Genomic DNA, 27,819 nt, shown 5'->3' on the forward strand with positions numbered 1-27,819 from the left:
AGAGAGAGAGAGACGGGGTGAGAAGTTCAGTCATCCGTGAGAGATTCAACATACAGCCTGTGTGCAAGCACGGTGGGCTGTTTTAACGTTCCGTTTATTTTTGTCTCAACAAAGATCCCGTCACCGCCCCGGTGAGAAGGAAGTTGTTCCTTGTTGATGTCACACCAGCGCCGGCTCAGCCCGCTCAAAGGTTTCCAGCGGTGAAGGGGCTCCAGACTGGGTGACCCCCGGAACAACCTATGATTCACGTGCGGGGGCGGAGACTCCAGCTCGGCTTCACCGCCGGAGGAAGGACCGTCCGGGACTAGCAACTGCGACCGCGCGGAGGAGCAGCGCCAGAGCTCACTCGTCGACAACTCCCGTATTTCTTCCTTTTTTATTGGCTTCGACGATGTTTACAATGTGAAGAAGATGTCCGGGACAAGGTAAGAGATAGTTAGTTTAGTTTAGTTTAGATAGAAGAGAAAGTAGATGTAGTGGGGCGCCGTGGGGGAGCGACCACGCTACCAGCCACACTACTACTACTACTACCACCACGACCACCGCCTCTGAAAGTTTCACCCGAAGTCTTCATGGGCAAGATATGGCTTCAAAAATATGCGTTAAAAAAAACATAATAACGTTATGAAGCTAGTTCAACGTGTGTATACGTGTGAATATATATATATATATATATATATATATATATATATATATATATAGTTTAAATATGTACTGTATTTTTTTGTTTCATGTGCACAGCAGAAAAGCATGTTTTGTTTCAGCGAAGGAAATAAACTTCTATTCAGGGGTAAATCTTGAGCTCTGCTTGAGAATTTTCGCTTTCTTTTCCTTCAGTTTATCTCACTGACAGTTAGTCAATCAAAGTGAAAGAAGTTCACACGCTCATTTAAGTGAATGATTTCACAGCAATTACATATTTAAATGTGACATTCAAATGAAGTTTGTACTTGTGATCATGATTGCTGTGACTGAACAGGAATGGATTGTAAAGTTTTCCAAACTCTGCACTAAGTTCATCTCGGATTATAAACTAGATGAGAGTGAGTCACCCAGCAGCCGTTATGATGATGAATGACAGGAGAAACCGGTGTTTGTTTCACTCGTAAGAATGAAGAGCATTTACAATATGGTGAACCAGCAAGGTACATTTTAAAAGTAACTTCACAAAAAGTATCCAAGCATGGCTGCCGTGGGAAAATAAGCCACGGTCATTTGCATTTATGTGTTTTAAGAGCTCATTTTGGCGTTTGGTATTAATGTGAAGCCAATATTTGTCTGTGTGAATTGGCATCTGTCTTTTAAGCGATGACACTGACTCATTCTCAGATGCTTGATTCACTTCAGAGGCTCTGTTTGACCTGTGAAAGAAGCTGACGTGCGTCACCTCTAATATACCTTTATATGTGTGTCTATAGCGCTGTCTAGTTCCGTGACATGGAAGGCATAAAGTGAGATGTCGACAACATCACTCTGTTGTATACCTATAGTATTTACCTATAGTCTGTATATTTTCTGCAAAGATGAGTCATAACTGCGCCTGTTAGATAAAGACTGGACAGGATGTCCATCCTTCTCGTGATTTGACAATAGAGCCACTTTCCTGTTGGGAGGAAATGTTTCTGTTGAACATGTTGGTGGCATGTTATTAGGCGTTTTTTTTTATTTCAACACAGTCGGGTTTAAAAACATGTTTTTCATCTAGATCCCATTTGCCTGTCGTACCTTAATCCAGGGGTTGTCCTCACAGATTGAGAGATTTTTTTTTTTCCATTTGACATTGAGCCCTTGTGGTCCACCACAACCTCTGTATAATCGTGTTTATGTGGACCTGCAAAACCACTGACAACTCCGAGATCTGAGGGCACTTTATTGTCTCGGCCCAAATGTAATTGAATCCCATGTCTTCAGTGCATCTCCTTATTACTCATAGAAGCTTGTGGGTGTGTTTACACCCTTCAGGTACTATTGACGGTATCTCAACTGATATAATTTGGGTCACTACAGATTGATGTTCTGTGATGAAAGTTCAAATAGCAAGTTTGATTTTAGGAGTATCTGAAACGAAAACTGACCTATTTGAGCTGAAGCAGACGTCTGTTGTTGTGAGGTAAATATTAATCTCTGCAGGCTGCTGTACCCCGATGAAGGCCTCTTAAATCATAATCCGCCCCCTCATGTCCCTTCACACCCACCGAGACCCGGTGTTAACATCTTCACCAGGCTGCTGTGAAAATCCTGTTTGGCTTGCGAGTGTCTACACCTTCACTTCCTCGGGAGGACAATCCGGACGTTTGTTTCCGGTGCAGTTCCTTGGTCAGCCGTTGACCTCCTGCTCACCCTGAAACCCAACTCTGGGATGAGATTGTGTCCTCATTTGTCATGTCAGCGGGGAGGGAATCATACGGATGTTGGGGCTCCCAAGGGAGCAACTACTGCAACTTGTTAAGAAAGTCTGAGACAAAGGTGTGAAACTCATTTGAAGCTGCATCATCCATGATATAAGTGCATGAAAAATGACTCCATAATGTCTTGCCAGTGGATGCTCAGGCCTATTTAGAGCGATTAGAGCCTAATAGCTTCATTCATTGCTGTTGTTTGGATAAGTGTTCCCATTGTTTCCAGTCCGACAGCTGGTGTACTGGACAGAAAGGGTTGCTTGTCCCTGATCCTCTCCGTCGGCACACATGTTGACTCTCGTCTTGGCTGACCTAAAAAGTTGCCATGTGTTCTTTTGGCACAAAAAAGGGGTGGATTCTGGGAGGAAAAGGTTTGTTTGGTCAGGAGTTTGTTCAACCTGTTGTGGACCGGTATCTCAGTTGGACACAAGCTGCTGAGCGGGAAGGTTCTTCACACCGTTTCCATTGGTGAATCAAGACAAAACAATCCCATCAATAGACATTTCTGAGGTTTGTGGGCGGATTGGAAGCTAATCTGAAGAAGTATTGAAGACCGCCAACACAAGAACGTTCTTCAGGAAGTAGCGGAAAAGGTAGGCCCAGCTATCTCACAGCTCTTGAGAAATCAGTTTGTCTCAGTGGAAGAAAGGGGGGTTGGCAGCTTGCTGGAATGAATTTGCTCTGGCCATGAAAAATTGTGAGCTGGAAAGCAGCATGGGAACGGCTGCAGTGGGCCAAGCAGTCTTGCGAGATCCGGTCTGATCTATCACCAATGGTGGAGCAAAACTGTCCCCAATTCTGGATTAGAGCAGCTGTTGGAGCAGGTCACCACAGACCTCGTATACATGTCTGAAGCTCCTCCCCACTGTGGCTCACCAGCGAGGGGGCAACACAGAGAGGTCTGTTGAGTGAACTCGGACTGTTGACGTGACAATAGTCTGCATTGTCCCACATCATTCCCGGCTTTAGAAAAGGCGGCAGTTCACAAGCTTTGTAATGCATATGAACGCGAGTCACCACAGGACATTCCTGTCAACTAGGTATCCTAGTCGACAAGTCTGTTCCCACACTGGCCATAGACTCACCTTCAACACTTGGTAACTTGAGGAGAGGTCGACCCACTAAGTGATAGATCATGGCTTTGACGAAAGGCAGTAAATTATGTCAGTTGTAGGTCTTTGAAGTTACAAATAGAATCTGAAGTCAGGTTAAAATGAGGACTGAGGGGTGACTTGACTTAATGTGTCAATGTAAAAGTAAAACTAGACTGACTAGTTTGTTGACGTTGTCGTTCTAAGCAGTGCAACCATTCCGTTTTAACCGAAACCAAACAGGCAAGTATCAAAGAAACTTGGAAGGTTACTGTGTAATATTGTGGTTGTGTGTCATCGATTGTGCTCGCAGGTGTCGACTGTGTATCTCTGAGACTGAGCTCAAACGTTTCCTCGGAAGGTCCCACTTGATCCCGTCATCTTCCTCCTTTGAACCGAGCATGTGGCTGTGCGGCTGCTTGGTCTTAAAGTGAATTAGCTCCCTTCTCCCTGGCAACCCGCTGCCCATGTGCCTGGGTGAAGTCGGCCATGTCCAGCCTGACGTGTCTCTCTGTGAAAGATGACCCCTGAACTCATTTTCCAATGTCAGCAGTGTGGAATGGACAGGGACAACTGTTGCTGTGGGTGAGAGGAAAACAGGAAGGGAGAGGTAGCGCACACAGGGATGATGTGAGGGTGTTTCAGTCTGACATTTTTGTATAGTGAGTTTCTTCTTGTCCACGCCAGAACCTCAACGAACAGTGACCTCTGTTACCAAGTTTTTGACTAAGTCCAGCTAAGTTTGTCTTTTAAAATGCATTCAAACAGTCAGACTATGGTACAATAATATGAATTTCTCTAAGTCAGACTTCACGACCATCTACTGAAGATGACAGCTCCATAACTTTGACAGCGTTGACAGCCTTCGCTCTGAAGCCCAGAGTCTGGACCTCCACAGTTAAACGACTTGGTCAGGCATCACGATTGATGCGTACAAAGTTCAGTGTAACGTTCTCGGCGACTCAGTGCCTGGCAGCTTCGCGAGTTCTTCCTCTACTGCCTGTGGAACTGGAAGGACTGAAGACATTCCTGTAGTTTGTCCTTCTTTCTACAGCATGTAAACATGACGCAATTGGATTCGGTGGCTTTATCGCGCTGTAGTTTTACTCGGTTTTTGAGAACATTTACTAGATCTGATTCATCTCCGTGTTTTGTTTTAATGTCCATAAATTGATCATAAAAAATTGTATGCATTTAATTCATGAAAACATTTTACTTCTGTTACTGTTAACCTGAATACACTTGATACTAAAAGTTGACGTGTGATTAAAAAGAAGTAACACGTACCTGTTGGTAAGACAGACTCGATGTCCATGGACTAGATTCTGCTCTTATTCTGTTCTGTTCTAAATGAATGACTGAGGGTTAATAAATTCATCACTATATTCTTGAAATTATCTGTGAACATAAACGGGACTTGAGCCTTTTTAGCAAAAACTAAACCCCAGCTCCCTTCAGCAGGGGGTTTATAGGTAAACAAGTGTGCAGGGGTGTGCGTTTACAAAGAGCATCACTGTTGAAGGCCAAAAACAAGCTAAGTAAACAGCAGACTAACCCCTGGCATTAACTTTATGAGGGTAGCGGAGCAATCGAGTCCCAGGCCTCCACTCAGAGGTCTCTGCACGGGGGTTGTGTGCTCTTGAATTCTATGCATGCACAATTGTATGGCAGGTTTAATGACCTCTGACTGTGGTGACATGGCAGGAACGCGAGGTGTGAAACAAAAGGGCCAAAGAATGTGCGCGCGACAGGTGTAGGGTGCTTTCTGTCGCACGTGTGCTGCCTTGTTCTGGGTGCATAGCTGGAGGCTGCTTGTTCGTCGTGTTCAGAGATGACCGATACACCTTTGAGTTTCGCCCACTGGCTCAGAGGCTTCAAAGAATGAAATGTGATATCTGTGTAAAAGCCAAATTAGCTGGTGTGATTTATGTTGTAACCACCAACAAACCCAGCAGCTCCTGCAGGCGGAGCATGGTGCTCCGTCAGCAGAAACAGCCCATGTGGTGGACTTCCACGTAGCTGCTCATGTGATGTGACAGTGTACTGAATTCTAACTTTGTGTAGGTATCGGAAGATGCTGTCTACTTCACATGGTTCAATGCTCAATGCCTAGTGGTCAAATATGTACATGAAATGGATTGAGAAATACATTTCTGTTGGTCTGCAATTCCAACACGAGCGATGATATTTTATAAATCCAAGTGTGCTTTCATGTTTGTTTCAGTCATCCTTTTCAGCTGACTTTTCAGCTGGCGTTTATTTTTCTACCAGAAGCTGGCGCTTGTGTTGCTCCCTGACACAGCCCATCACTTTTTATTTCCAAAAGAATCGCTCAGTCCAGTGTGTGCCAACCATAACTCACCGCTGCACACATGATTAAAAGATGGTTTGAGCTACAAAGGAGACGGTTCTGATGCATGTACATCTCAAGATGGTGACGTCTAATGCCTCGCTGTCAAAATAAAGCTCAGCTTGGGAGCCACATCTCATGACTTAGTAGTTTAGTTGATGCTGAGCAAATACTGTGCTCATGTTGACTTGTACGTGGCAGCTGTTGATAGGTGTATGCCAAAAGTGTCCGCTGCGCCCCAGTGCTCAGACACAGCACTTCTCCCAGAGCCACTGGTGTCCCGGCTCATGTTTTACAATATTTAGATAAGCAAGTGGCCTTGCAGAGACCCTGACTAGATAGTCTGGAGAGTCTCGGCGCCACAGTCTGAGGTGCTGATTCAGGTCTTCACATGTCAATAAGACCACAAGTGGTTTTTCAAATACTGCTTGACATTCGAGTTGTATTTTTTTCCCTCGTCGACGGTCACCGAGCAGAAAATCTGCCCTGTTTCTCCAAATAGCATGTGGCAGCTCTGTAAATACACGGGCCAGAGTGGGCTTTGGCACTTGTCGATGTGCCTGCAGAACCTATTGCTAAGGTTTCCTGGACAAATGACAGGCCTTGTGTGAACAAGGGGCAGTAAGTGTGGTGGCTTAGAATAGTCTGTGGTCCGAAAAGGTCAGAGGTTACCTTGCAGAACTACTGAACCTCAAATTGGAGCTGTGGCTGGTTAATGTCTCCCAATTATGCCCAGTCTGTCCGTCGGGAACGCGCTCTGCTGCCGGTTGAGTTTGTAAGGTCAAGTCTATTTGGTGCCCAGTCGAGAAAGTTCCCCTCTGGGTTTGCCTCCGAGATGAAAGATTTGGAAGATACAAATGTTGAAAATGACACGGGGCTTTGTGTTTTCCATTTTCAACTGAACTTATTTTCCTGTTTCTTTGTTTGCTGCTTCTGGGAAAAGTGCCATTTACATTCTAGCTGGGAGATGAAACAATAGAGCCGATTCCATGATTCGGAATTCGGTTTCCCCCCCTCACACTTGGACTGGAATTTCAAGTTATTTTCAGAGGCGAGTGGAAATTGAAGATGATAGATGAAGTTATTCTTCTTCAGAAAGAGACCTCTGGCAACGAGTGGCTTGGGAATGTGAGACCGTGTATCTGCATGCTTTTCTCTGCGTGTCAGTCAATGACAGGCTCTATTGTATTTTGCCTCATAATTATATACACTTTATTTTTAGCCTCTGAGGGAAAACCGTTGAAAATTCTCTTTGACCTACATTCGACCTACATTTTCCGCTCTTTGACCAGTTGTTTGCGCTTTTCTTTACTTGTAACCAAACATCGACTGTGAGCTGAGACAGATGCTGAATATTTGTGTCCTCTGTCACAGTCCTGTCATGAGTCCTAGATTTCCCCCAGTTTTGAGCACATTAAGTTGATTTTAGATCAATATAAAAAATGACTGTTGAGGTTAACTTTTTTCAACTGGGGCAGACTGCATTCCAAACCATTTATGAACATTTGCAGCATGACGTTTGGCTGCCTTACTGACTTGGGGTTGAGCTCTCTGTTTGCTCATGTTCCAAGGAGCAAAGTTTGAATATAGGTTCGTTTGTTGGTTATATTACCACGAATAATGCACTTGAAACAGGTCATTGCCTTAGATCAAGTGACTAACCTCAAATATTTCCAGCAGTGATATAAAGCATGTCAGATTTGACCTCTTGTACTTCATCCTGCTTATCTAGTGCTGTCAGCTGAACCGTGGAACCCAGACCTAAAGGCTGCTTATTTATCCAATGGGAACGGCTGTTACGCAACGCACAGTGCAGCTAGATTCATTTGCTTGTGCTCTGCATTTCACTGTAGAGCCTCTATTTCCTGTTGGAGTTTTGAGGACACAGCAGACACGACGACCATGTGCTGGTGTCCCCGGTGTCATCACTGCTGTGAAATGTTGGGAGTCACCCAAATGTAGCGTGGAAAAGAAACATGCTTTACTAGTGCAGTCTACCATAGTAAGTAATACAGAGTGACTTGTTGAGAATCTTGGGGAATGGTGTGTGGGAACGGCTCCTCTGTTGACTTGAAGCTTTAGGGGATGAAAGCGCTGGTATGTGTGGGCGGTATTGACTGTTTGGCCTGCTTTGAATACTTTGTTTTCTGTAAGGCTTCTTGGTTATTAAGTGTTGCAGATCTCATCAAAGTTGTGTACTTGAACTTGTGATATACTTTCTGCTGAATAATTCCACTAAGAGTTGTTGATCAATGTCTTTTGATGCATTTGAAAAGTCGTACTTCATTGGTCGACATAATAGAGAAGTGAATACCGAAGTCAACATGTGTTCATTATTATTACTGGCACAATATTATGCTATAAGTCTCTGTGAAACTATAATAGACATAAAGCACAATTTTCCACAAATGGAGGTGAATGAATTCAGGCTGCAACACAAGAGCTGTATCTGAAGAAACCGCTTCCAGTCTGTGATTTATGCAGTATTGCAGTGGTTTTGATAGATGAACTATGTAACATTCAGCCACAGGGAAAACACGTTTTGTCTCACTTTGGTCTAGTACTGATGTTGTTTACTTCATTCAAAACATGGTCACTGGTACTGGACCATATGGCCTCTCAGCGTAGATCATGGGACACATGGATAGACAGTGTGAAGGCTCTGTAACGGCATCCTGTTGGTTTCATGTTTACCTAGATGCCCAAACATCCCACAGAGACGATCTGAGTGCTGGGAACAGATAAAAGTGCTTGTCAGGTTCTCCGTGTAATAAACTTGAGGCTTTGCTTTTAAAATGGAGAGCAGCTGTTGTTTCCAATACGTCGTAGCCAACAGGGTGACATTGCAACCCTGGCAGACCCAACTGGCACCAGTGTCTATTTCTGAGGCCGGGGTGCGTGCAGGGCTCCTTTGGCACCCAGATAAAGCGTTTCATAGATATCGTGGCCCCAGCCATCGGAACCTCTTGTTGCTTTTGATCATTAGAGCTGGTTTGGACCACAATCTACTGCTACAAATGGCCTTGAGGTGGAAAAGAAAAACCTTTCTGTCCTGTGAACTCTGGGAAAATATCCAAATTAACAGCGGATCCTTGTGACACTCAATTCCTCCCCACTGGCATTTTGTTTTTGATTTTTTGTGGACACCCGGCCCAACGTACGGTTGCCTGCCAGAGCCGTTAAGTAGTCACAAGAGCAGGGACGTGGTGTTGATATTCAATGAATATTCCCTCAGGTTCCAACAGACATTGTCTGTGAGTAAATTAGCTATGTTCCACTGACCTGTTCCCACATGGATTGGCTCTCACTGTTGAGGGCAGCAAAGACACTAACAAATAAGCTGTAGAAGGGGCATCTTCAACTGGATGTACATGCGTCTTTTCTTTTCTATTTTTCAGATTGATTGATTTGTTATTGACTGTGACTAATACCAACAGCAATCTCTTGATATACATTTCCGACTTGCCATGTCAGACGTAGAAATAGATTTTCTCTGAAATAAATGTAACGGTGTGTAAATGAGTTTGTGTAAATCGTATTTTTGACCTTTGTCAGAATCAGAAATGGAGTCAGTGTCTTGCCGATGTCATTGAGGATCCCACCAACTAGGAAAGTGTGTCAGCTTGCTATTGTCAAGATGCCGTTGTAGCTAAGCTCAGTGGTTTAGTGTGAGTGGCACTGGGACTGTATTTTCCTTGTTGCCGACGCACACAAAGGTCTCTCTCATTCCTTTGGGAATTTCTGCCCAGTATTTACACTCCGCATTCTCTAACTTAGAATATGGTCTAATGTCCTAAGTTCCAGTATGGATAATTTATTTGAAGTGGAACTGTCTGCAGTTATCAATATGAGCTCTCATCAAATGAAACTGTCTTTTTCTTGTCCAGCTCTGATTGGGTGGAGATCCTGGAACCGCGCTCTCGCGAGCGTATGTATGTGAATTTGGCCACTGGCGAGTGCGGCTGGGAACCCCCTCTCGGCGCGCCAGTCCGCCAGGCAGACGGAAACCAGTGGTGGGAGCTGTTTGACCAACACAGCGGCCGATTCTATTACTACAATTCTACAGGCCGGCGTACGGTCTGGCATCGACCACAGGGAGCCGACATCGTGCCCCTCTCCCAGCTTCAGGCTATGAAGCGCTGCAGCGAGACCAGTCGGGCTGGAGTAGTCGTGGATCGACACCACCATGGGACCACAGGCAGTATCAGCAGCATGGGTAGCCAAGGCCCCTCAAGTCCACTCCCTGAGGAAGACAGAGACCCTCCAGTTCCCAGAATGCTAGGAACTTCTGAGGAGGCTGGCAACCCAGAGCTGGACCCCGCAGTTGACATGAGGTCACAGGGAGATGGCAGCAGCACTGATCACAGCACAGACGTCAGCAGAGAATCTCAGAGGTGAGCCTGACAACCGCTCCACTCCTTTTTACTTTCCAAAAACTGAGGGGGAACCCTGTGTTTGCTCATCAGTGGTCCTCGCAGGCACTGGTGGAATGTGATATGTTGACACGGCACGGGGCGTCATGACTTGTAATGACTTTCAAATGTTCTTGTAATGAGAACTGCTGAGATTATTTTGACTTTTGACCAGTATGGCCAATGGCTAACTGTCTTTCTATTTTCGTTCACTCATCAAAGAAAGTTTCCATGCCGCTTCCGGTAAGTCATGGCCAACCGTTTTGGATAATTGTTCCCAAATGGGAGGAATGGTCCGTCATATTACAGAGCGCAGCATTTTCCCTGGTATGCTTGAGTTACTGTTGCGGCACGGCCCCTAAAAGTAAATCATCCAGGACCCCATCATGTGCTAGCTTCCTTGCCCTTGTCTAAACCGCTGTCTCCTCCCGTGGAGGCAAATTCTCAAAATGCCAGTTATGTTTCAGCTGGCAAAGAGCATCTTTGTCTCAGCGTACCTCCACCACGTTGCCCTGCAAAGCTGTTTTTCCGAAAACAAATTGAAGCAGGGGGCCATCAAACACTGTAACGCCTCTAATGGGTAAGCGCTTCAATGTGTCTGTGGTTAATAACTAGCAGGCCTGCTACATTCCAGCTGCCTATAAACCAGGCATACCCAATGGCCTCCCCCAAAAATGTCCACGATCGCAACTTCGAGTTCCATCTCGCACACATCCCCATTGTCGTCACATCTCTCCTCTGTGCACACAAATGCCACCAAGCTGGTCACTAGTCTACTTATCTGTAGAGTGAGTCTGTGTGGGGTGACGAATCCCGACTCAGCTTCTGTGACTCAGCCTTTCCCACAATCTTTAGTGTCTCCCCTCAAAACAATGGGCAGCTGTGTTAGTCAGGGTTAGGCTTGATACCTTACTTGGCCATATGGCCTGTCATGTGCTCGCCATCCTGTCACTCGCGAGGTAATTAGAAACCGTCCCAAAAGGGGTGGAATGTGACAGCTTCAAATGGATGAAAACAAACTTTGAGTGGTGCCTCTTGTCAGTTCATAATCTGGTTGATTAAAAGTCAAACTTGTTTCTGCACAGTCACAATGGAGAGAGATCAGATCTTCAATGACAGTCCCGGTCATTTAATCCCCCTGTCTGAATAAACTCCAACAAATCTGAATCGGTGTCAATTTCTGAAGTGATATATTGTTGTCTTCCTTTCTTCGTGTGCCACAATCCTTCAGTCGTGATCACGGTGGTTACTGGAGGTGTAGTCACGAGACCAAATCTTTCATTTGCATCACAAGTCTGAAGACTTAAGCGGCTCCATGACCACTCATCAAGGAGTGTGTGGTCCCCAAGGCCAGTCACGTGAGACTATGGTCACGGGAAACAGGCGAGATAATCTATTTTGCTCCACTCAGGACTGAGGAACACTGTGCACCTTCATTTCTCTCCTTGTGTTTCTAAGGTGTTATTGTAACCTGAGTTATATGGCTGTTCAAAAGTCTATGTGAGACACATGATAGGAAGGTGTAAGGCGACATAAAAGTGACCCATTGTAGTTCACCGTGGGTTCACAACACTCTTTCATCTTTTGGTGTGGCCTGAAGCGTATAATGGACCACTGAAATGAACAAAGGCTCTCACTTAAACCCAGTTGTCTCCCAGGGTCGGCTTGGCTTTCTCTCCAGTGGGAAGTGGAGGTGTTCTGAATGGAGTTGGGCACTTAACTGACCTAAACAGGTCTTTTATTTTGCTCATACCGGAGGCCTGTTTGTTGTGCGTGTATGCCGTCGTTGGTCCGTAATGCTCACAGACCATTGAGGAAAGGTTACCATCCAATGATCTGCCATTGTTGCCCAATTTCTTCTGTGCATCTATAAGAGAAAGTGAGGTGGACACGACCTCTAATTTGACTCTCTGAGGTCAAATGTGCGAAACAATTCTGTGACTCGTTTCTTCGTCAGCTTCTGTCTTGGTCTACGTTTCGGCAGGATGTTTTCAAAGATGAAAGTGCGTCTGTTTTTCGCGACTGTCTGGCTGTGCGTAATGTTGGAGCAATCACCGGCGGCTTTATTTAGGAAACGAGGGGGCGCCTTATTGCGTAGAACCGTTTTTTAAGTTTTAATGAGTCACACATTGTGTACATGTTTATTGCTGCAGCTTTCATGCTTTTCATCTCCCACCCCTGTGATGCTCCGTAGCCACAACACTTTTAATACACACTGGAAAGACTTGTTTTATCTCCTCGCTCCTCGTGCGGCGAACTTATTTTCCATCGTGCTGTTTTAGGCTCTTTAAATAATTCCTCCTTTTCCAGTTCTGTGGGAGAGATTTCCTGCCTAAACTTTGACATCTGTTCCTTTATTTTGTGTTCATCTTTATATATTTTTCCATATTTGAAAGTTTTATGGGCCTCTGTAGTGAAATCAGGAAACTTTTGTTCTGTCATTGAAGAAACAGGTCAATGAATCATTTGATGGTCTACAGTAGATGCCATTTTAGTTGTTTGTTTCGGATACTTGAGCTGTGCGTCTCTCTCCCTCAGAGACATTGAACTGTATTGAACTGATTAACAGTGGTCCCAGCTCGCTCAGCTAACTGTAATATACATTTGTGGTTGCGTTACTTCTCAATGACAGAAACAGGTTTTGCTATGAACGAAACGTATGCTGACAGATACATTTTCTGCTCTTTAGTTCACGTATCTTTATAACAGATGAGTCTTATCGTGGTGGGTAATGTTGAATTTGAAACTGCAGTGTAGTGTCGTGCAGATGTGTTGATGCTTTTCCTGCCAAAGGGTCTTCAGTCAGCTGTCAAATATGACGTTCTGTTACACTGTGGTCGTCAGATACAGGGAACTGTCTTCATGTTACTGCTTTAGTAGGTGTCAGTGTGTGGTTCTGGCCTGTGGAGTCAGAGAGACACGCAGCTGTTAGACTCCTTGGCTCGGAGTGTGGAGGTGTGTCACTTCAGCTGTTGAAGGACGTTTGTCTCGAGAGGCGCTGTGCAGGATGTTGAGGCTCTAGACTGCATCCACGTGTTCTAAAATAAAGATCATCGCCGCCTTTTAGGGTTGTTCACGTCTGATGTCACATGACTGCAAGCGTGGCAGTGGGATTACACTGTGTTCCTCAAGTAATAACATTGATATTGACATTAACAACCACCACCAGTGATATTCTGGTCACAAACTTGCTCAAGTTCAATTCACTCTCAAGTTCAAATCCTAGAGTGCCGATGATGACATTCAATTTAAAGCAGTTTAGAAAACAGCTGTCGTCCCTCATTTCACCAGAAACCTGCTCTGCTCTTCTGCGTAAATTCTCGGGTCCTCTCACTGTATGCGAGAGACTGGGGCCTCTTCCCAACTGGGCAAGCCAAGAACACCACTTGACTCAAAGCCCAAGCCATCAAAACTATGCTGCGGTTACGCTATAAAACACTCGTTCTGGGTCCTATTCTTACATCTGAACGTGAATAGTCTAGACTCAGGTGTGAATATGCTTTGCTTTTGGTAACGTTTAACTAGTTTTATTCATAGTAAATCTTAATGTTGTGAAAGTGGGAATGACACTGTCGACATTGAATCCTCTTTGTCTTTTTACAATTTCCTTCCTCTGTATGAGGTGATCTCACTCATTGGTACTCAGAGGTGTTTGTGTTGCAGAAGCTCAGCCTCATTTCCCTTTTCCCGTCCAGCCAGTGTTAATAATAAGCCCTGTTTTTCAACCTCTGACTGTCCCAGGAGGTGCGGGACAAATGTTCTCCTGCTCTATATATGTTCAAATGACTCAGCTGATGGCTTTTCCTGAATGTGATGTTCCACACTTGAGATGGAGCGCAGTCTCCGGGGTACATTTGGTTTTATATTCAGAGGGTCAGACCAGAGACACTTTGATGACAGAGACAAATGCATGAGTGCCTGCTCTCAGTTACAGCATCTCAGTTGCTGAGTCTAAGTGAAGTTAAGTCCATTTGCTACTGTGAGGACCAATCTGATTACCCTGAATTCAGTTTGCTACAGTTGCAAGGCCTGTGGTTATTCCTATCCTTTGATATCATTCACGTCTCATCCAGCAGATAACACGCCTTTCCTAAACAACTTTCCTTGTGGGTAGAGCGGTGTCCCGGCTTGTCCGTTACGTAAGGGCATGTCTGTTTGCCTGGCTGACCCTGAAGGGCGGTGGTGACTCTGTCATGGTTGCCCTATGCCCTGCTCACCACCGTCACTACACCCTCTTGCACTGGATATCTTTCACTTAGAGGCGTTTCCTGGGCGATGGCGGAGCCATGCATTGTTGGAGGCTCCCCACGCTGCAGTGAGGCCCCTCCGTGAGCTCTGAGGAATGCTAGCTTTCTCACTCATTCCCTGGCTGCACTCTCCCATGGCTAATCCCCACCCTTCTCATTTACACACACACTCACACCCTCCTCTGGTTTCTCTGCGCCCCCTTATTTCTGCAGTGGTCTCTCCAGGTTATAACACTTGTTGTGAATCTCCATTGTACCATGTATCACGTGGTTGACCTGCCTTTTTCTGGCGCGCTAGGACTTTCTAAACTGTGAAACGGGATTTTGGGTCTCAGTTTGATGCATCGCACTGAAGTCCCTTCTGAATGAATAAGGTTCTGAATATATTGTCATAATGAAATTTTGAAGCAGCTTGTATTTTTTTTACTGCTGGGACTGAACCATCACGTGGAAGTCAAGGTTCAAATGTAATCAGGGGCCGGGTGTCATGTTGACCGGCTGGGGTTGAACCAGACAGAGGAGAAGCTAAATGCAGATCCAGATGCTTTACTTGGTTCACGAAGTAGATAAACTTCCTAGATTTGAAAGCAAACATGCTTTCACGTGACCCTCATATAATTAGGATTCAGTCCGTATTTCCGTCTTAGTGTGTGAACGTGACATCAGACGTTTCCTGTTTATCTTGCAAATACAGGAGCCTTTTTTTTCAAACCTTCCAAACCACCTCCTCATACAGGAAGTTGTGATCAGCGCTCTCTCGGGGTCAGCTCTCATAAAATATAGAACCCACCCACCAAGAACTGAGACCCTCAATCCCTGGTCTTCTCTCTGCAGATTATTTTGTCAGGGGTTATTGGTATCTGGCTTGGCATTTGTCATTTTTATTGTGTGTGTGAGAGGTCTGTGTAGGTCGGACAATTAGAATGCTGGTGTTGCAGCCGTGAGCTGTTCAGACTTGATTTGCATCAAATGCTAAGGTGAGAAACATCTTGTTAGATTTGAATCAGCTCCGCCTACTTGACAGGAGTGAGCTGAGAAAACATACACTCTTTGAAAGGGAACAAACAGACCCCCCCCCTCACTCACACACACACACTCCCATCCATGGCCTGCAAATACTACACACTCACACTTGCTTGTAACAACTGAACAGTGGTGGTTTGGGGCTCGTCCTTCAGCCTCTTGTCTTTACACGTGTCTGTCTGTGTGTAACGTGCGAGGCAGTAAACTGTCGGTGAGGCATCCCAGTGGCTGTCTGAACTGGTGCTGTGCCAGGTGGCAAAGGCCCAGCAGCCTTGATAGTGAGACTGTTTATATTTAAATGGTTGAAATGGTATGACTCACTGGTCCAATGGTGGGAGGGACATCAAGAGTGGGCCAATAGCCTCAGCCATAAGGACTGAAGGAAGTTTGCCGTTAGCCTTTGGACCTCAGGGGAATTGTTTTACCATTGTTCCTATGAGATGTGGGAAGGAGGGGGTGAGGGGGGGGGGGAGTCACTGTTCCACCCCCCGCCTCTTCGCAGCCTCTTCCTGCCATTACAGTCCCAGCCGACTGAAACATAGTGCTCCTGCTGAAGGAAAGCCATACTGAGGTCCCATAGCCAACTTTGTGTGTGTTTGGATTTGCTAGAGCAGAAGGAGATTAACTCAGATCTAATTACTCACATCACTGGATGTTTAGCGACGAAGGAAGGTAAGTGTCCTTTACCCGACTTCCACTCACCTACATGACTGCGCTCAGGTGAAGGAGTCGACTGTATTTATCTTTTCCTGCCGTGTCACATGTGGCTCTTTCCCACAGCTCTCTTGATCATGTGTGTAGCGTCTGTGACGCAACAGCTTAAGAGGGTCTTTCTTGGGCCTTCTAGTCAGACTGATGGCAAATTGTTTTACATTGTTGGGATTAGTTCTGGAACGCCAAAGAAGAATAAGTAACCCAACTAATATTTGGTGGAAGAAATTCTAACCTCTGAAGGCAACTTCTTCATCTGTTTTCATCTCAAGTAGAGCATTCAACTCAATTTATTGATTTGTAGTAAAGGAGTATATTTTCTGTTCATTTTGCTTGATCTTGTTTCATGACATTAACAAAGATCTTACAATAATGTCAGAGGCCCAAACTATAGAGTTTGCAGATTCTTTTTCAGTCTTCTAGAGTGGAGACGTTTACATCACTGTTTTAGGAGTGTGTTATATGACTGAGCTGTTTCTAATCCTAGTGTTTGGAATGTGTGTGTGTCCACTAGGGATGCTTCAGAAAGATGGCAGCCTACACCGGGTTCGACGGCGGCCATGTTGGTGAAGGTGAGCAGCACGAGTCGAGGCCCCGGCGTACCGGCATCACAACCACAGCAGCACCTCCAGCACAGCCCCCATCACAAAAGCAGCATCAACTTCACACTGCATCCAGCAGGCAATAAAACTCCAGGAGGACACTCGAGCTCCCCGCAGGGATATAAAACCGCCCCCTCTGGCAAAATGGCAAGCGAAACTCGCCAAATTCATCACCTGAGGAAAGCCAGTAATGGCAGCTTTTGTTTGGTGACAGAGACGGGCCATCCCAGTCCTCTTTTGCATAGATCCCAGACCAGCACACCTCGGCCTGTCTCCCCTCAGTATGGCAGCACTGTCCCCATCTACGATGAGCCAGTTAAAGAGTGTCCCATATATGATGAGCCACCAATGGACATGGAGGTAGAGGGGGCCCATTTGTACAATGCAAAGCATCAGTCGCGCCTGACACCCAATCAAAGCCTTCAGAAGCCGAGATTCCTGCCACATCCGTCAACGTCGGCGCACCCTGCGTCCAGGCACAGGAGAACTCCTTCTGCCTCCGATTATAGTCCAGCTGGTCTGGAGTGCATCAAACACATGATCAATGTGGACCCAAAACAGTCTCTCTTAGCCAGTTCTCCTGTCCCCGCACGTTCCCCTTCCCCGAACTCCAGACAGGATCGTGTTCTCACTCAGCCTCAGCCCCAGGCTCATTCTTTGCCTCAAGCTCGAGGTCACCTGCGGGACAAAGAGTCGGGGACCCCCGGTCCCAGCACACTGGAAAAGAAGCAGAGCTGGCGTGTTCTGGAAGCCACTGTGCAACGAGCCATGGAGGCTCGACACAGCAGACAGAGCAGCCAGGCCTCACAAGACTTTCCTGCGTCCACCCCGCAGGCTACTGCAAACTATCAAGACTCGGGCTACTCCACTGGCCCCTCTCCAAGTCTCAGAAGGAAAAGCAGGAGACGAATGGGAGCCAGTGGTGCTGGGGGCCGACCAGGGTCAGTAGGCAGCAGCGGTGAGCTTAATGCCCTAAATGAGCGATTGATGGCTGAGATGAGGGAAGTGGTGAGTCGCTCTAATACCATGAGAGAAGTCAGAGTGGGATTGGACCCTGAGATCGGGGACAGGAGTTTAGGGTCTCGTACTCGCTCCCCTGAATCTCACAGGTGGTATGGTGGAGTGGCAGCATCTGTGGGCAGATGCCCATCAAGAGAAGACCTCACTGGGGCGTCCCGGTCTGTTGGCAGACCCGGGACCTCTGCATTGACCCCGCTGGAGATACCGGGGAGACAAAAACGGACATATGAAAAGGTGGACACCCTGGACATGAGCATCAACAGTCATACTAGCCTGTCGTCACCTGAGACCCCAGGACCGCCCTCCCAGGTAACACGCTTTTATCTTTTTCCTACGGAGGTGTGTGTGTGTGTGTAGGAGGCATGAAAGTTGTTGTGAAAAAAAAAGATCATTCGCCATTTCCTCCAAATTAGGCTGTATGACTAACCATTTAAAATTCTACTCTGCTCCCTTTAGTCACCCATCAATCTCCAGTCACATCTGTTTAGTCCACGAAGCCTCAGAATACTGATGACTCTCTGTTCATTATTACCGAGGAATTCAGACCGAGTCAAATGAGAGTCATGCCTAAATAAAGCATGCATGCTTTATGGGGATTTTCAGTCGTGCTTCTGTGGAGTGTGTGCAGCTTTTCATGAGCTAAAAGCAGAAGAATGAGCAACTTGTTTAGCGACTTACAAATACTTTCTCTCCTGCCAGTCATCTAGGCACCAACTTCCGTGGTGTTTTCGTCTTTGACATTCATAAAAGACATTACTTCAGTTTTTATTATTATCGTTCCAAATTACTTGTAAGGTTTGAAGCTTTATGAAAGTAACTTTTACCTCATAAAGTACGTGATAAAACATGTGTGGTTAAACTTGGTGGTTTCTCAGGGTGGAGCAGGAATGAGTCCCGAGTGTCTCTTTGGTCCGTAGGCAACCGGCGAAGCTTTCACTCTTGGTGTGTCTGATGTGCTGCCAAAAATAGTGCACGTGTTCTGCTTATCAGGCAATGGCCATCAAAATAGATTAAAGTCCATTATTAAGCAGCTTTCTCGGTGGAAATCAAGTTCCTGATGGGAAAAGTTGATGGGCAATATGGCGGAAATTTGCGAGCACACCACAGACTGATTGTGCTGCCCTGCCATCTCACTTTGAATTCACCAGCTCGGAAATTATCGGATGGATTGAGTAGATTGAGATTGAGATCTTCTTTGTGATTTTGAAATTCCATCCATTTCAAATTCAAATTGGGGGTAAAATTGTGTTTTAGTGGAGACGGGAGCATGCAGAGTCCCAAACCAAACAGAGGGCAAGAACACGACGGAGACTGAACTGAATACAGAAGCATAAGTCTCTGGTGATATAGACATGTGGATGTATTTCTTACTGCAAGAGAAACATCGCAACAAACTAGTAGTTCATTCTGTCTGGTCTCGACACACACTTAACTCTGTCTTGACTACTACACTGCTAAGACGTCTCTTAGATTTGTCCAATGTAACACTAATTTCAACCACTTGTACAGTCGAACTTGTTGGGCAGTGTTGACTGTGACAGCCAGTGTCCCAGCATCCCCCGTCATCCTCTTAGCACTATCCATCTGCCCGACCCGGCAGGTACCGAGTATTAATATGCCAGCACTTGGACGGTTTATCTGAGGCTCATGCCAGGCCAGAAAGTTCCAGGACATGGCTTCCCTGGGTCAGGAAGAAGGGCCACTGTGTCCATATGGCCATGACTTGGCGCGGTATATGGAGAGAGAGACAGAGAGAGATCTTGAACAAGCTTATTGATACATGCTTGCTTGACAGTGGATCCCGGAATGCTCCTCAGAACTGCTGGGTTATCACTCCCCCTCTGGAGTGCATAGAGGGCTCAGTATATGAGTGTTCTGTTCACTTCACCAGACTCCTCAGACAAGTAGATTTCTGGATTAAAGATGAAAATAAACCCACTAGATCTAGTCTGCATAATGTTATTAGATCCATGTAGCATGACTGAGTGCATTTGACTCCCTCAGTGCTTAAATTTCAGAATTGAAGCTCCAACTTGTCTTGGACTTGTCACAATAACATCAGGGTTTTGTAAAAAAATAAATATCAATGCCATTTCAAGTTCCATTAGTCAATTTGAGCTTTGATTCTGGCCTGGATTTGTGTTGATACTGGCTTCTTGGGAAGCGCGTCTGGATGATTTGCTCTCTCAGTTGTGGAAGGATCGGAGATCCTTGCTGCCATAAGGTTCCACCACAAGCATCAAGAAGCCCAGTGTAAAGGACAGGCTCATGCACCCATTACCCATAAGCTCATTTCCAATAAGATGCAATGACCTACTTGGAATTCTTCTTTGTCTGCTTTTCGTTTTGTTTGAGGTGTGCTTGTTTGGTGTGGCGCTTGCCCATTAATGACAGAATTATAGCTTGCTTTGTGAGCTGACCTACTGCGAGAGCAAAGTCTTCTGATGGTATGATGTGTGTAAGGCGCACTTGTAAAAGTAGCTGCTCTATTGTCACAACTTTATCAGGCGCCTCCACACTTGAGTTCACTTCCAAGGCTGCGTTCCAAGGACGCCACGTCTTGGCCGTCTGGACCGCAATACGGCACTTTAGAATGAAAACCACATAGAAATGCTTTAGGTGTCCTGCTAAATGATGATGTAGAAGTTTGGGCTGCTGTCTAGATCCAAGGTGAATTGTGTGCAAGGCTGTTAGAATGTCAAATGCTGCGCAGACTTCTTCAATTCCTTTAGATTAACTCTGTTTTCCCTGTCTAACTTGTGTCCATTCTCTTATGTTTGTCCCTTGCAACATTATAGGCCGGAACCCTGGAGATCCAGGCTCAGCTGGACAGCAAAAAGAAAGGCATGGTGGATGGACGTACCGCTTCTCTTGGTCCTCACCGACCTGCCATCCATGAAAACAAAGAGGGAGGTAGTGTAGCAGGGGGGTCAGCCTACCAGCTCTCCTATGCCACACTACGTCAACCCCCACCGCCAGACATGGGGATGGAGGACTGGGCCAGCAAGCACCTCAACATGCACACACAAGGCCTGTTCAGAAGACGGGTCTCTATCGCCAACATGCTGTCATGGAACCGTGGCTCCATCAAAAAGCCGATGCTTGTCACCAGCAACAGAGCTGTGAGGAAAGAGGCCTGCGAGATGTTCAAACTGGTGCAGGCCTACATGGGAGACAGACCTTCTCGTCTGGACCGCCGCCACAGCGCCCTGATGATCGTCACCAAGTGCTGGGACATGCCGGGCCTGAGGGACGAGCTGTACGTCCAGCTGGTGAGGCAGACGACGGGAAACGCCAGCCCTCGGAGTTTGGCGGCTGGTTGGGAGCTGATGGCCGTCAGCTTGGCCTTCTTCGCCCCCTCGCCTAAGTTCCGCTGCTACCTGGAGGGTTACATCCAGAGACACACGGAGCCCACCAGCGACAAGAAATGTGAGTCTCAGACAGAGCAACAGGGTGGGTCATCTTTCTTTTCTCTCTGTGCTGTCTGATGCTCTAGTGTCCTTCATGTTGTGCTTCATCCTTTCCTTTCCTTATCCCAACTTTAGAATTGTTTGGGATGAGCTCAGTGTGGCGATTCCTATCTGACTGGCCATCATGATAACAGATGTTTTCTGCTTGGTCTTCCCTAGTGACTCAGTTCATATTGGAACAACAGGAGCTGAAAATAAAGAAAAACTCAAAGTCCAGGAAGAAGAGGAAACAGAACACAGAGGATGAAGATGGTATGTTGGTACAATCTCCTGTGCAGTTTTGAACGTACATTTTATAAAAGTCTGAAGATGATGATCTGCTCTGTTGAGGACATCATGAAGATGACAGTTGAGCGGGTGTTTTTCTACTCTCTTCAAAGACTGTAACTGCAGCTGTCTCCACAAACAAAACATATCACTCCCTGCAGAGCAACCACTTAAAGTCGGACGGAAAAGTCAGAGCTCCGCAGCTTGTCGAAGGAGAACAAGTTGATGTAGCGGCTGACACGATAAATGGTTCTAACAGAAAGCTCTGGAAAAAACATGTCGAGGAGAAGCACAGTAGGCGCACAATGTGCTCTTCTGTGATTCATATTAGCGGCCTCACATGTCAGGGAGTCATTCACGGGGGGCACCTACTCATCTTTTATGAGAGAAACCCACACTGGCCGCCACAATGAGGTGAACAGAACGGAATATTGTGGACGCTAGTGTGGAACTCGCATCCTACAGTGGTGACTCAGACGTGGCGCTGTTTGCTGACAAAAACGTCACAGACTAAGAAGCCAACAATGCTGACTCATGCTGCATGAGTTAGTGAGGGGCGCCTTTGTGACTCTTTTTGAACAACTAGTAAACAGATGTATTGAAACGGCTACATCGCATCCGACCGGTGTTTTCCACCTGCACAGACAAATAAAGGTTTGTCTTATCTCCTGGGGTTATAACCACAACCATCCATAAAACCTACCTGCCTTTCTGTTTGCATGTTCAGCCACACCCATGATAAACAGTCTTAACACAACCAGCGCTACGACATGTAATTGCTATGCAACCGCGTGCAATAATTATTGTTGGTCTGTTTGGCCAGATTAGGAGGAGAGCCATGCATCATGGGCTTGAATGGAGTGACGCTGTTTGGAAGAGAGCAGATGTTCCGATTATCCTTCAGCAAAGTTGTTCGTAGTGAAGTGAGATGTTGGGATCGGGATGGTTGACAGGACTGTAAGATAAGTTTATCTGTCAGATAACAGCTTGATGAGTTGTAGTTGAAAAGTGTTACACTTTTGTAAACAGGATTACGTAACCTAGAACACACATCATTCAGCAGTGATTTACAAAGGAAAGTCTTAGTACTGGGATCCATGACAACTCTGGAACCCAAACCATTGCTTTAGCTCAGCTCTTCCGTGCCTTCCCAAATCGTGTATTTCACATATTTGATGTCAATCTAGTTACGGTTGTGTTTGTCAGATTCCAATTACCGTGCGTAAAAGGACATCTAATGTTCTAATTGTTGTGTATTTTAACTTTGTACTAAGTGACAGGGGTCAGTAAAAATGGCACCATCTGAAGTGGAATGAACCTAGAACGCTTGGTTGGGCTCAGTCATTCGATGTGCAATAGTCCAAGGAGCAACATCGCTGATGTTCACTAAATCCATTTATTTCTCCGGCTGAAACACTCCATTAAATAGACTACATTTAGAGAGCAAGGGTTCCTCCCTGTCCTTATTTGGACAGGTGCATCAGTGAGAAGAAAAATCCATCACTTTTGACCCAATGATTTTGATGGACTGCTGAAGATTAAAATGGCGAGGCAGGGTTGAAGGTTTGTTGTGTCTGTGTAGTCCATGAATCAGCAGGAATCGGCTTACGGCTCAGCTGATAGACGTCAAATTCAGCCAAGTCTGACCGCATTGACGGACAAATCTGACCTTATCTTGTTATCTAGAATTTCCGTCTCTCACCACTGACCTGCAATACTACTGTGTCCTTTCTTTTCCTGTCTCTACCAACTGCCCGGGTGTCATGTTGCTGTCTGCCTGGTTTGTTATACTCACAGTGCAAATGAGGCAAACTCTCTGTGTTGTGTTGTTATCAAGGTGGTGAACCTCAAAGTTTCAGACCTCTGGAAGAGTTAAAATCGCAGTAAAGTGTGTTATTACCACGAGACAAGTGAGGAGCCTGCAGAGGAGATGAAGGACAAATAAGTGGTGTCGAACTGTGTTCGATCGGCTCCAGTTGTGAGGCGTCACCTGTTTGTCATTACTCCTGAGCTTCTTCAACGGCTGGAAAATGTTTGCTACTTCTTAGGATCACTGTTATATCATCTGGCTCGGCCTCAGATCCTGACGTTTCCCAAAGTCTGGAAATAAAATTAGATCCCTTGAGGGTTCCGCGTTCAATATAAACAGCGATGATGAGATGAGTGATGTGGATGACATAACAGCCAGTGATTCGGCTCGGCTTTTATTTATGGAGCAGACCGGCACGAACACTCAAATGTGTTTCTCAGCTCCGACTTTGGAGGCCAACTGATTTGCAGCACTTGCTCCTCAGGTCATGCAGGCTTTCACATGCTGATGAATCACCTGCACGTTGGATGTGCCGGCCGGATCTGGTCTCTGAAGCTTTTGTTGGGCCCCAGTAAATCTTCCCTCCGCCTGTCAGTTTAGCCGGGCCGCCTCTAATCCCCATATGTTAGATGTAGAGTGTCAACATGCTTCTCCGATTACAGCAAGCTGCCCCTGCTGCACTGTGAGACGTGTGTGGGGAAAAATGCAGCTTGACCTGTTTGTGGGAATCATCAATACTCTTCTATAGTTTCTTCTGCTTCAGAGATTTCCTCTCTGACATTAGTGTGAGAGGCTTTTAAGGGCCGCAGGTTCCTGTATCATCCCTGACCTTTCTTTATGTGCTAACTCGCAGGTTTGCCCATCAGCACGTACGCCAAGTTCTGCCATCGGAAACTGTTGAAGGTGGCAATCACAGGAGGCAAAAAGGTAATCAACCACCCCACCTTTGTTTTACTCTTATTATTTTCTGTCATTATCGTCAAGGGCAACTTCCTACACTGAGACACCAAATTTATTCACTATTATTTAAGATGCTCCTGATGTAGACGCCACATGTTGGAGGCCTTTCTTCAAATAGGAGGTTATGTTTCCCTGCGTTGGTTTGTCTGTTGTCAAAATAACTTACAAATAAATAAGATTAGGTTTAGATTCTATGGCCTTTATTAGTCCCACAGTGGGGACATTCAACAACAATAGGAAATATTGGCAGAGGGTTGCACTCTCTGTGTGCTTTTCTAGTTAAAGATTCTTTCTTCAGATAAATTCAGATTTATTTTTTAGGCTAAATATACTAGGTGGTAGTGGCTGTCATCATTCTTCAGTGGGAAATTCAGTAAATCAATTTCAGTTATTGATGTGAATATTTAACTATTGTTAAAATGAGTTCCAGTGAAATTATACAAGCTCATTTGTGGGAAGTTACTCAGGTGGTGGTCATTGCCGTCGGCTCAGAACAAGGTTGCTGGTTTGCTGTGGGTTATAGTTGAGCGACTCACTGTATGGAGCTGGGTCAGACTCCTTGTTTAAGGAAAAAGCGGAAATAAAGAATGGATAAAGGGAGGCTTTGAAAAGGACCTCACAGAGTTGGAGTGGAGCAGTAGACGCAGGAGTCAAACTCCTCTCCATGTGATTCTCGACAAACTGGTCTGGACAGCATTTAGCCTTGCGCCATGACAAATGGATGTGCAGCTCACAGCGGATTGTTAGCCCAATAATTCCTGTTTTCCATGCCAGAGTGTTACAGAACAAATAAGTCAAAAATCTGGATTAGTTTTTTTCAGGTTGATGCGCCAGATCCTGGTTTTCTCTCCAGATTAATGAAAGCTTCATGCTCTTTTAGGTTCGATAATAGTTTGTCTGGTGAAAGCTTTTTGTTGTTACCATAGCAACGCTCCAGGTGACAGAAACCCACCAGCGTTTGTGAAACGCATCCAGAAACTCATCGTGTGAAAACCGCTTAGTCACATTGATACCGACACAGACGGCGACGTAATTACAGCCAACAGTCACGGCAGAGACGTAAACACCGAGTCATCACACAGCACCTGCACTCGGCTCTCAGAGTAGTAAATCTGTCCCCTCTGCTCGCCTCCCAGGGTCTACGGAAGCCCACCTTGGAGGAAATCGACCACAGCAGGCGGGCCATCGTCACGCCCTCTCTTTTCGGGAGCTCCCTGGAGGAGGTGATGGATCGGCAGAGTGAGCTTTTCCCGGACAGGAAACTGCCCTGGGTGCAGGTTCAGCTCTCCCAGTATGTGCTGGCTCTCGGTGGGGCTCAAACGGAGGGCATCTTCAGGTGAGATGGAGCCACCTCAGCAGAGTGCGTGTCCAAACTTGAGGTGGAATTCATGAGGGAGGAAGACACGTCTACGTGATGCAGTGCCAACAAATGTGTGTGGCCTCTTCTAACCTCCATATCAGTCTCTGCGCGCAGTGCACGCCGAAGCACAAACACGGCTCTGCTTCTGCTCCTCTTTCATTTCTATTTCATTCTGTTTACATTCCATACAAGCATGCGGCCGTGTAGTTTCTTTCTCATCCTGCTCTAATGTGATTTATTTAGAAGACCTTTCATTTTGGTCAAACCAGCCACATAAGTTACTGCCGTCCAACAAAGGGACTTTCCTCAAAAGACGGCTTAGTCCTTCTTGTGAAGAAGCGCATGAGGTGACCGTTAGAGCGCTGTTGCTGGATGAGTAGCTCCCTCTAGTGGACACTGAGTGCAGCTCTGTTTCTCACCAGGGTCCCCGGCGATATCGATGAGGTGAACGCGTTGAAGCTGCAAGTGGATCAGTGGAGAATCCCGGAAAACCTGTCGGATCCGAATGTCCCCGGTGAGGAAGCAAACAGATTCTGTCGGACGATTGCTCTGGTCACATCACTGACTGTCACAAATGTGTGCGTGCGTGAATCAGCCTCGCTGATGAAGCTGTGGTATCGGGAGCTGGAGGAACCTCTCATCCCCATGAACTTCTACAAGCAATGTGTCAGTAACTGTGATGACCCAGTGGCTGCCATCGCAGTGGTGCAATCTCTGCCGGAGCTCAACCGGCTGGTGCTCTGCTACTTCATCCACTTCCTGCAGGTGAGCTGCTTAAATTTGTTTATATAAATTTGATTTATTTATGACCTTGTATAGATGAATGGCAGATCAATGTCTGCTGAGCAAAGGTCAGTGTGTCGCCCGGCTCACTTCCTCATTTTGTTTGTCCCCAGGTGTTCGCTCAGCCAGCTAATGTCGCCGTCACCAAGATGGATGTGAACAACCTGGCGATGGTCATGGCTCCCAACTGCCTCCGCTGCCAGTCCGACGACCCGCGCATCATCTTTGAGAACACGCGGAAGGAGATGTCCTTCCTGAGGATGCTCATCGTCCACCTTGACACCACTTACATTGAGGGCTTGGTTTAGTGGCAGCAGACCAACAAAAAACCCTCAAGTTGAGCCAGACCTATCCGCACAGCAACATCGATCTGTTCTGCCGCACTGGAATCTCCTGGGGTCACAACCAGACTCCTCTGTTAGAGGACAGATTTCAGGTTTTTACTCACCGAGACACTAGATGGAGCCAAATAGTCCGAGTGAGTCTGTGACGCTGCAGCGAGCGCTTCACTGTTATCACTGTATTTTCCGACACCACATCTACAATGAGGTGGACCTGTTCAATACTGTATTTACTGTGGTATTGTTCTGACAAAAACAAAAGTGTGTGCTTCTATTTAAAACAGTCTTTCAGGCGTTCGTGTGGTTGTCTGTGTGAAGGTTGCTGATGCGTGTGTCGGAACAGATGTGGTGTGTGTGTGTTCATTTATCACAGTTCTCAAACTCCTGAGAAAATATTTGCATTTCACACAGGGGTTCATTTGCTAAATTAATCTTCACTTCAACTAGTCAATCAACATTTGATCATTGAACCTTTCTGTCTTATCTGTGCTCCTTGCGTTTGTTTTTGTGGGGCTCATGTTTGGTTATTAAACAGGCCTTGGTTGTGACACTCACAAAGAGTCGGTCCTGCGAAACACACTGAGCTTGTTCGTGCCCTTGTAAATAAATCAGCTCTGTAAATACTTTACATCCTCCAAAACAGAGTGTTCTAAAGCTCCATGTTGAAGGCAAAGTGACATATTTTCTTGTATAGAGCAGACAGGAGTGTTGTTTTGTAATGAAGATGTACGGATCTGCTGTAACAGCCTGCCTTGCGAACATGACTCAAACCATGTGTATATGTGTTCACTCATCATGTTCAGATGCACAATAACTGTCTGTGAATAAAGCTCTGCTTAATTGTAGCTTGCTGTTTACTCTGTAGGAAATGTGTCTTATTATTGATGTCTCATATCAAAGGGCGATAGAAATCTGTTTTAATCCGTGTCCAGCAAAAGTGAAGTTTCAGGGAGAACACGTGGCAAAACGGAGG

At 46.0% G+C, this 27,819-nt stretch overlaps 1 protein-coding gene across 4 annotated transcripts; it reads left to right on the forward strand.

Moving 5' to 3' along the window:
- Nucleotides 1-107: 107 nt before the first annotated feature.
- Nucleotides 108-27,691, forward strand: arhgap46a (Rho GTPase activating protein 46a). Of its 4 annotated transcripts, none has more exons than XM_053867671.1 (10): nucleotides 108-425; nucleotides 9,728-10,234; nucleotides 16,748-18,164; nucleotides 20,654-21,284; nucleotides 21,485-21,577; nucleotides 24,256-24,329; nucleotides 25,499-25,698; nucleotides 26,145-26,236; nucleotides 26,318-26,487; nucleotides 26,619-27,691. In XM_053867671.1, exons 1-10 carry the CDS (start codon nucleotides 412-414, stop codon nucleotides 26,811-26,813), a joined length of 3,393 nt encoding a protein of 1,130 aa, XP_053723646.1. In that variant the 5' UTR covers nucleotides 108-411; the 3' UTR covers nucleotides 26,814-27,691. The 4 variants fall into 4 exon arrangements, with proteins under 4 accessions (XP_053723646.1, XP_053723645.1, XP_053723648.1 ...); XM_053867670.1 differs by having other exon boundaries at nucleotides 109-425; nucleotides 20,654-21,308; XM_053867673.1 differs by lacking the exon at nucleotides 9,728-10,234 and having other exon boundaries at nucleotides 109-425; nucleotides 20,654-21,308.
- Nucleotides 27,692-27,819: the final 128 nt, after the last annotated feature.

The sequence above is a fragment of the Synchiropus splendidus genome, chromosome 6 (assembly GCF_027744825.2).
Source record: "Synchiropus splendidus isolate RoL2022-P1 chromosome 6, RoL_Sspl_1.0, whole genome shotgun sequence".
NCBI lineage: Eukaryota > Metazoa > Chordata > Actinopteri > Syngnathiformes > Callionymidae > Synchiropus > Synchiropus splendidus.

Excerpts from the sequence above, each read along its gene's own strand:
- arhgap46a (XM_053867670.1), top strand. Across the intron at positions 21,309-21,484 it reads GTCTCAGACAGAGCAACAGG|TGACTCAGTTCATATTGGAA; the intron begins GTGGGTCATCTT and ends GGTCTTCCCTAG. Across the intron at positions 26,488-26,618 it reads ACTTCATCCACTTCCTGCAG|GTGTTCGCTCAGCCAGCTAA; the intron begins GTGAGCTGCTTA and ends GTTTGTCCCCAG.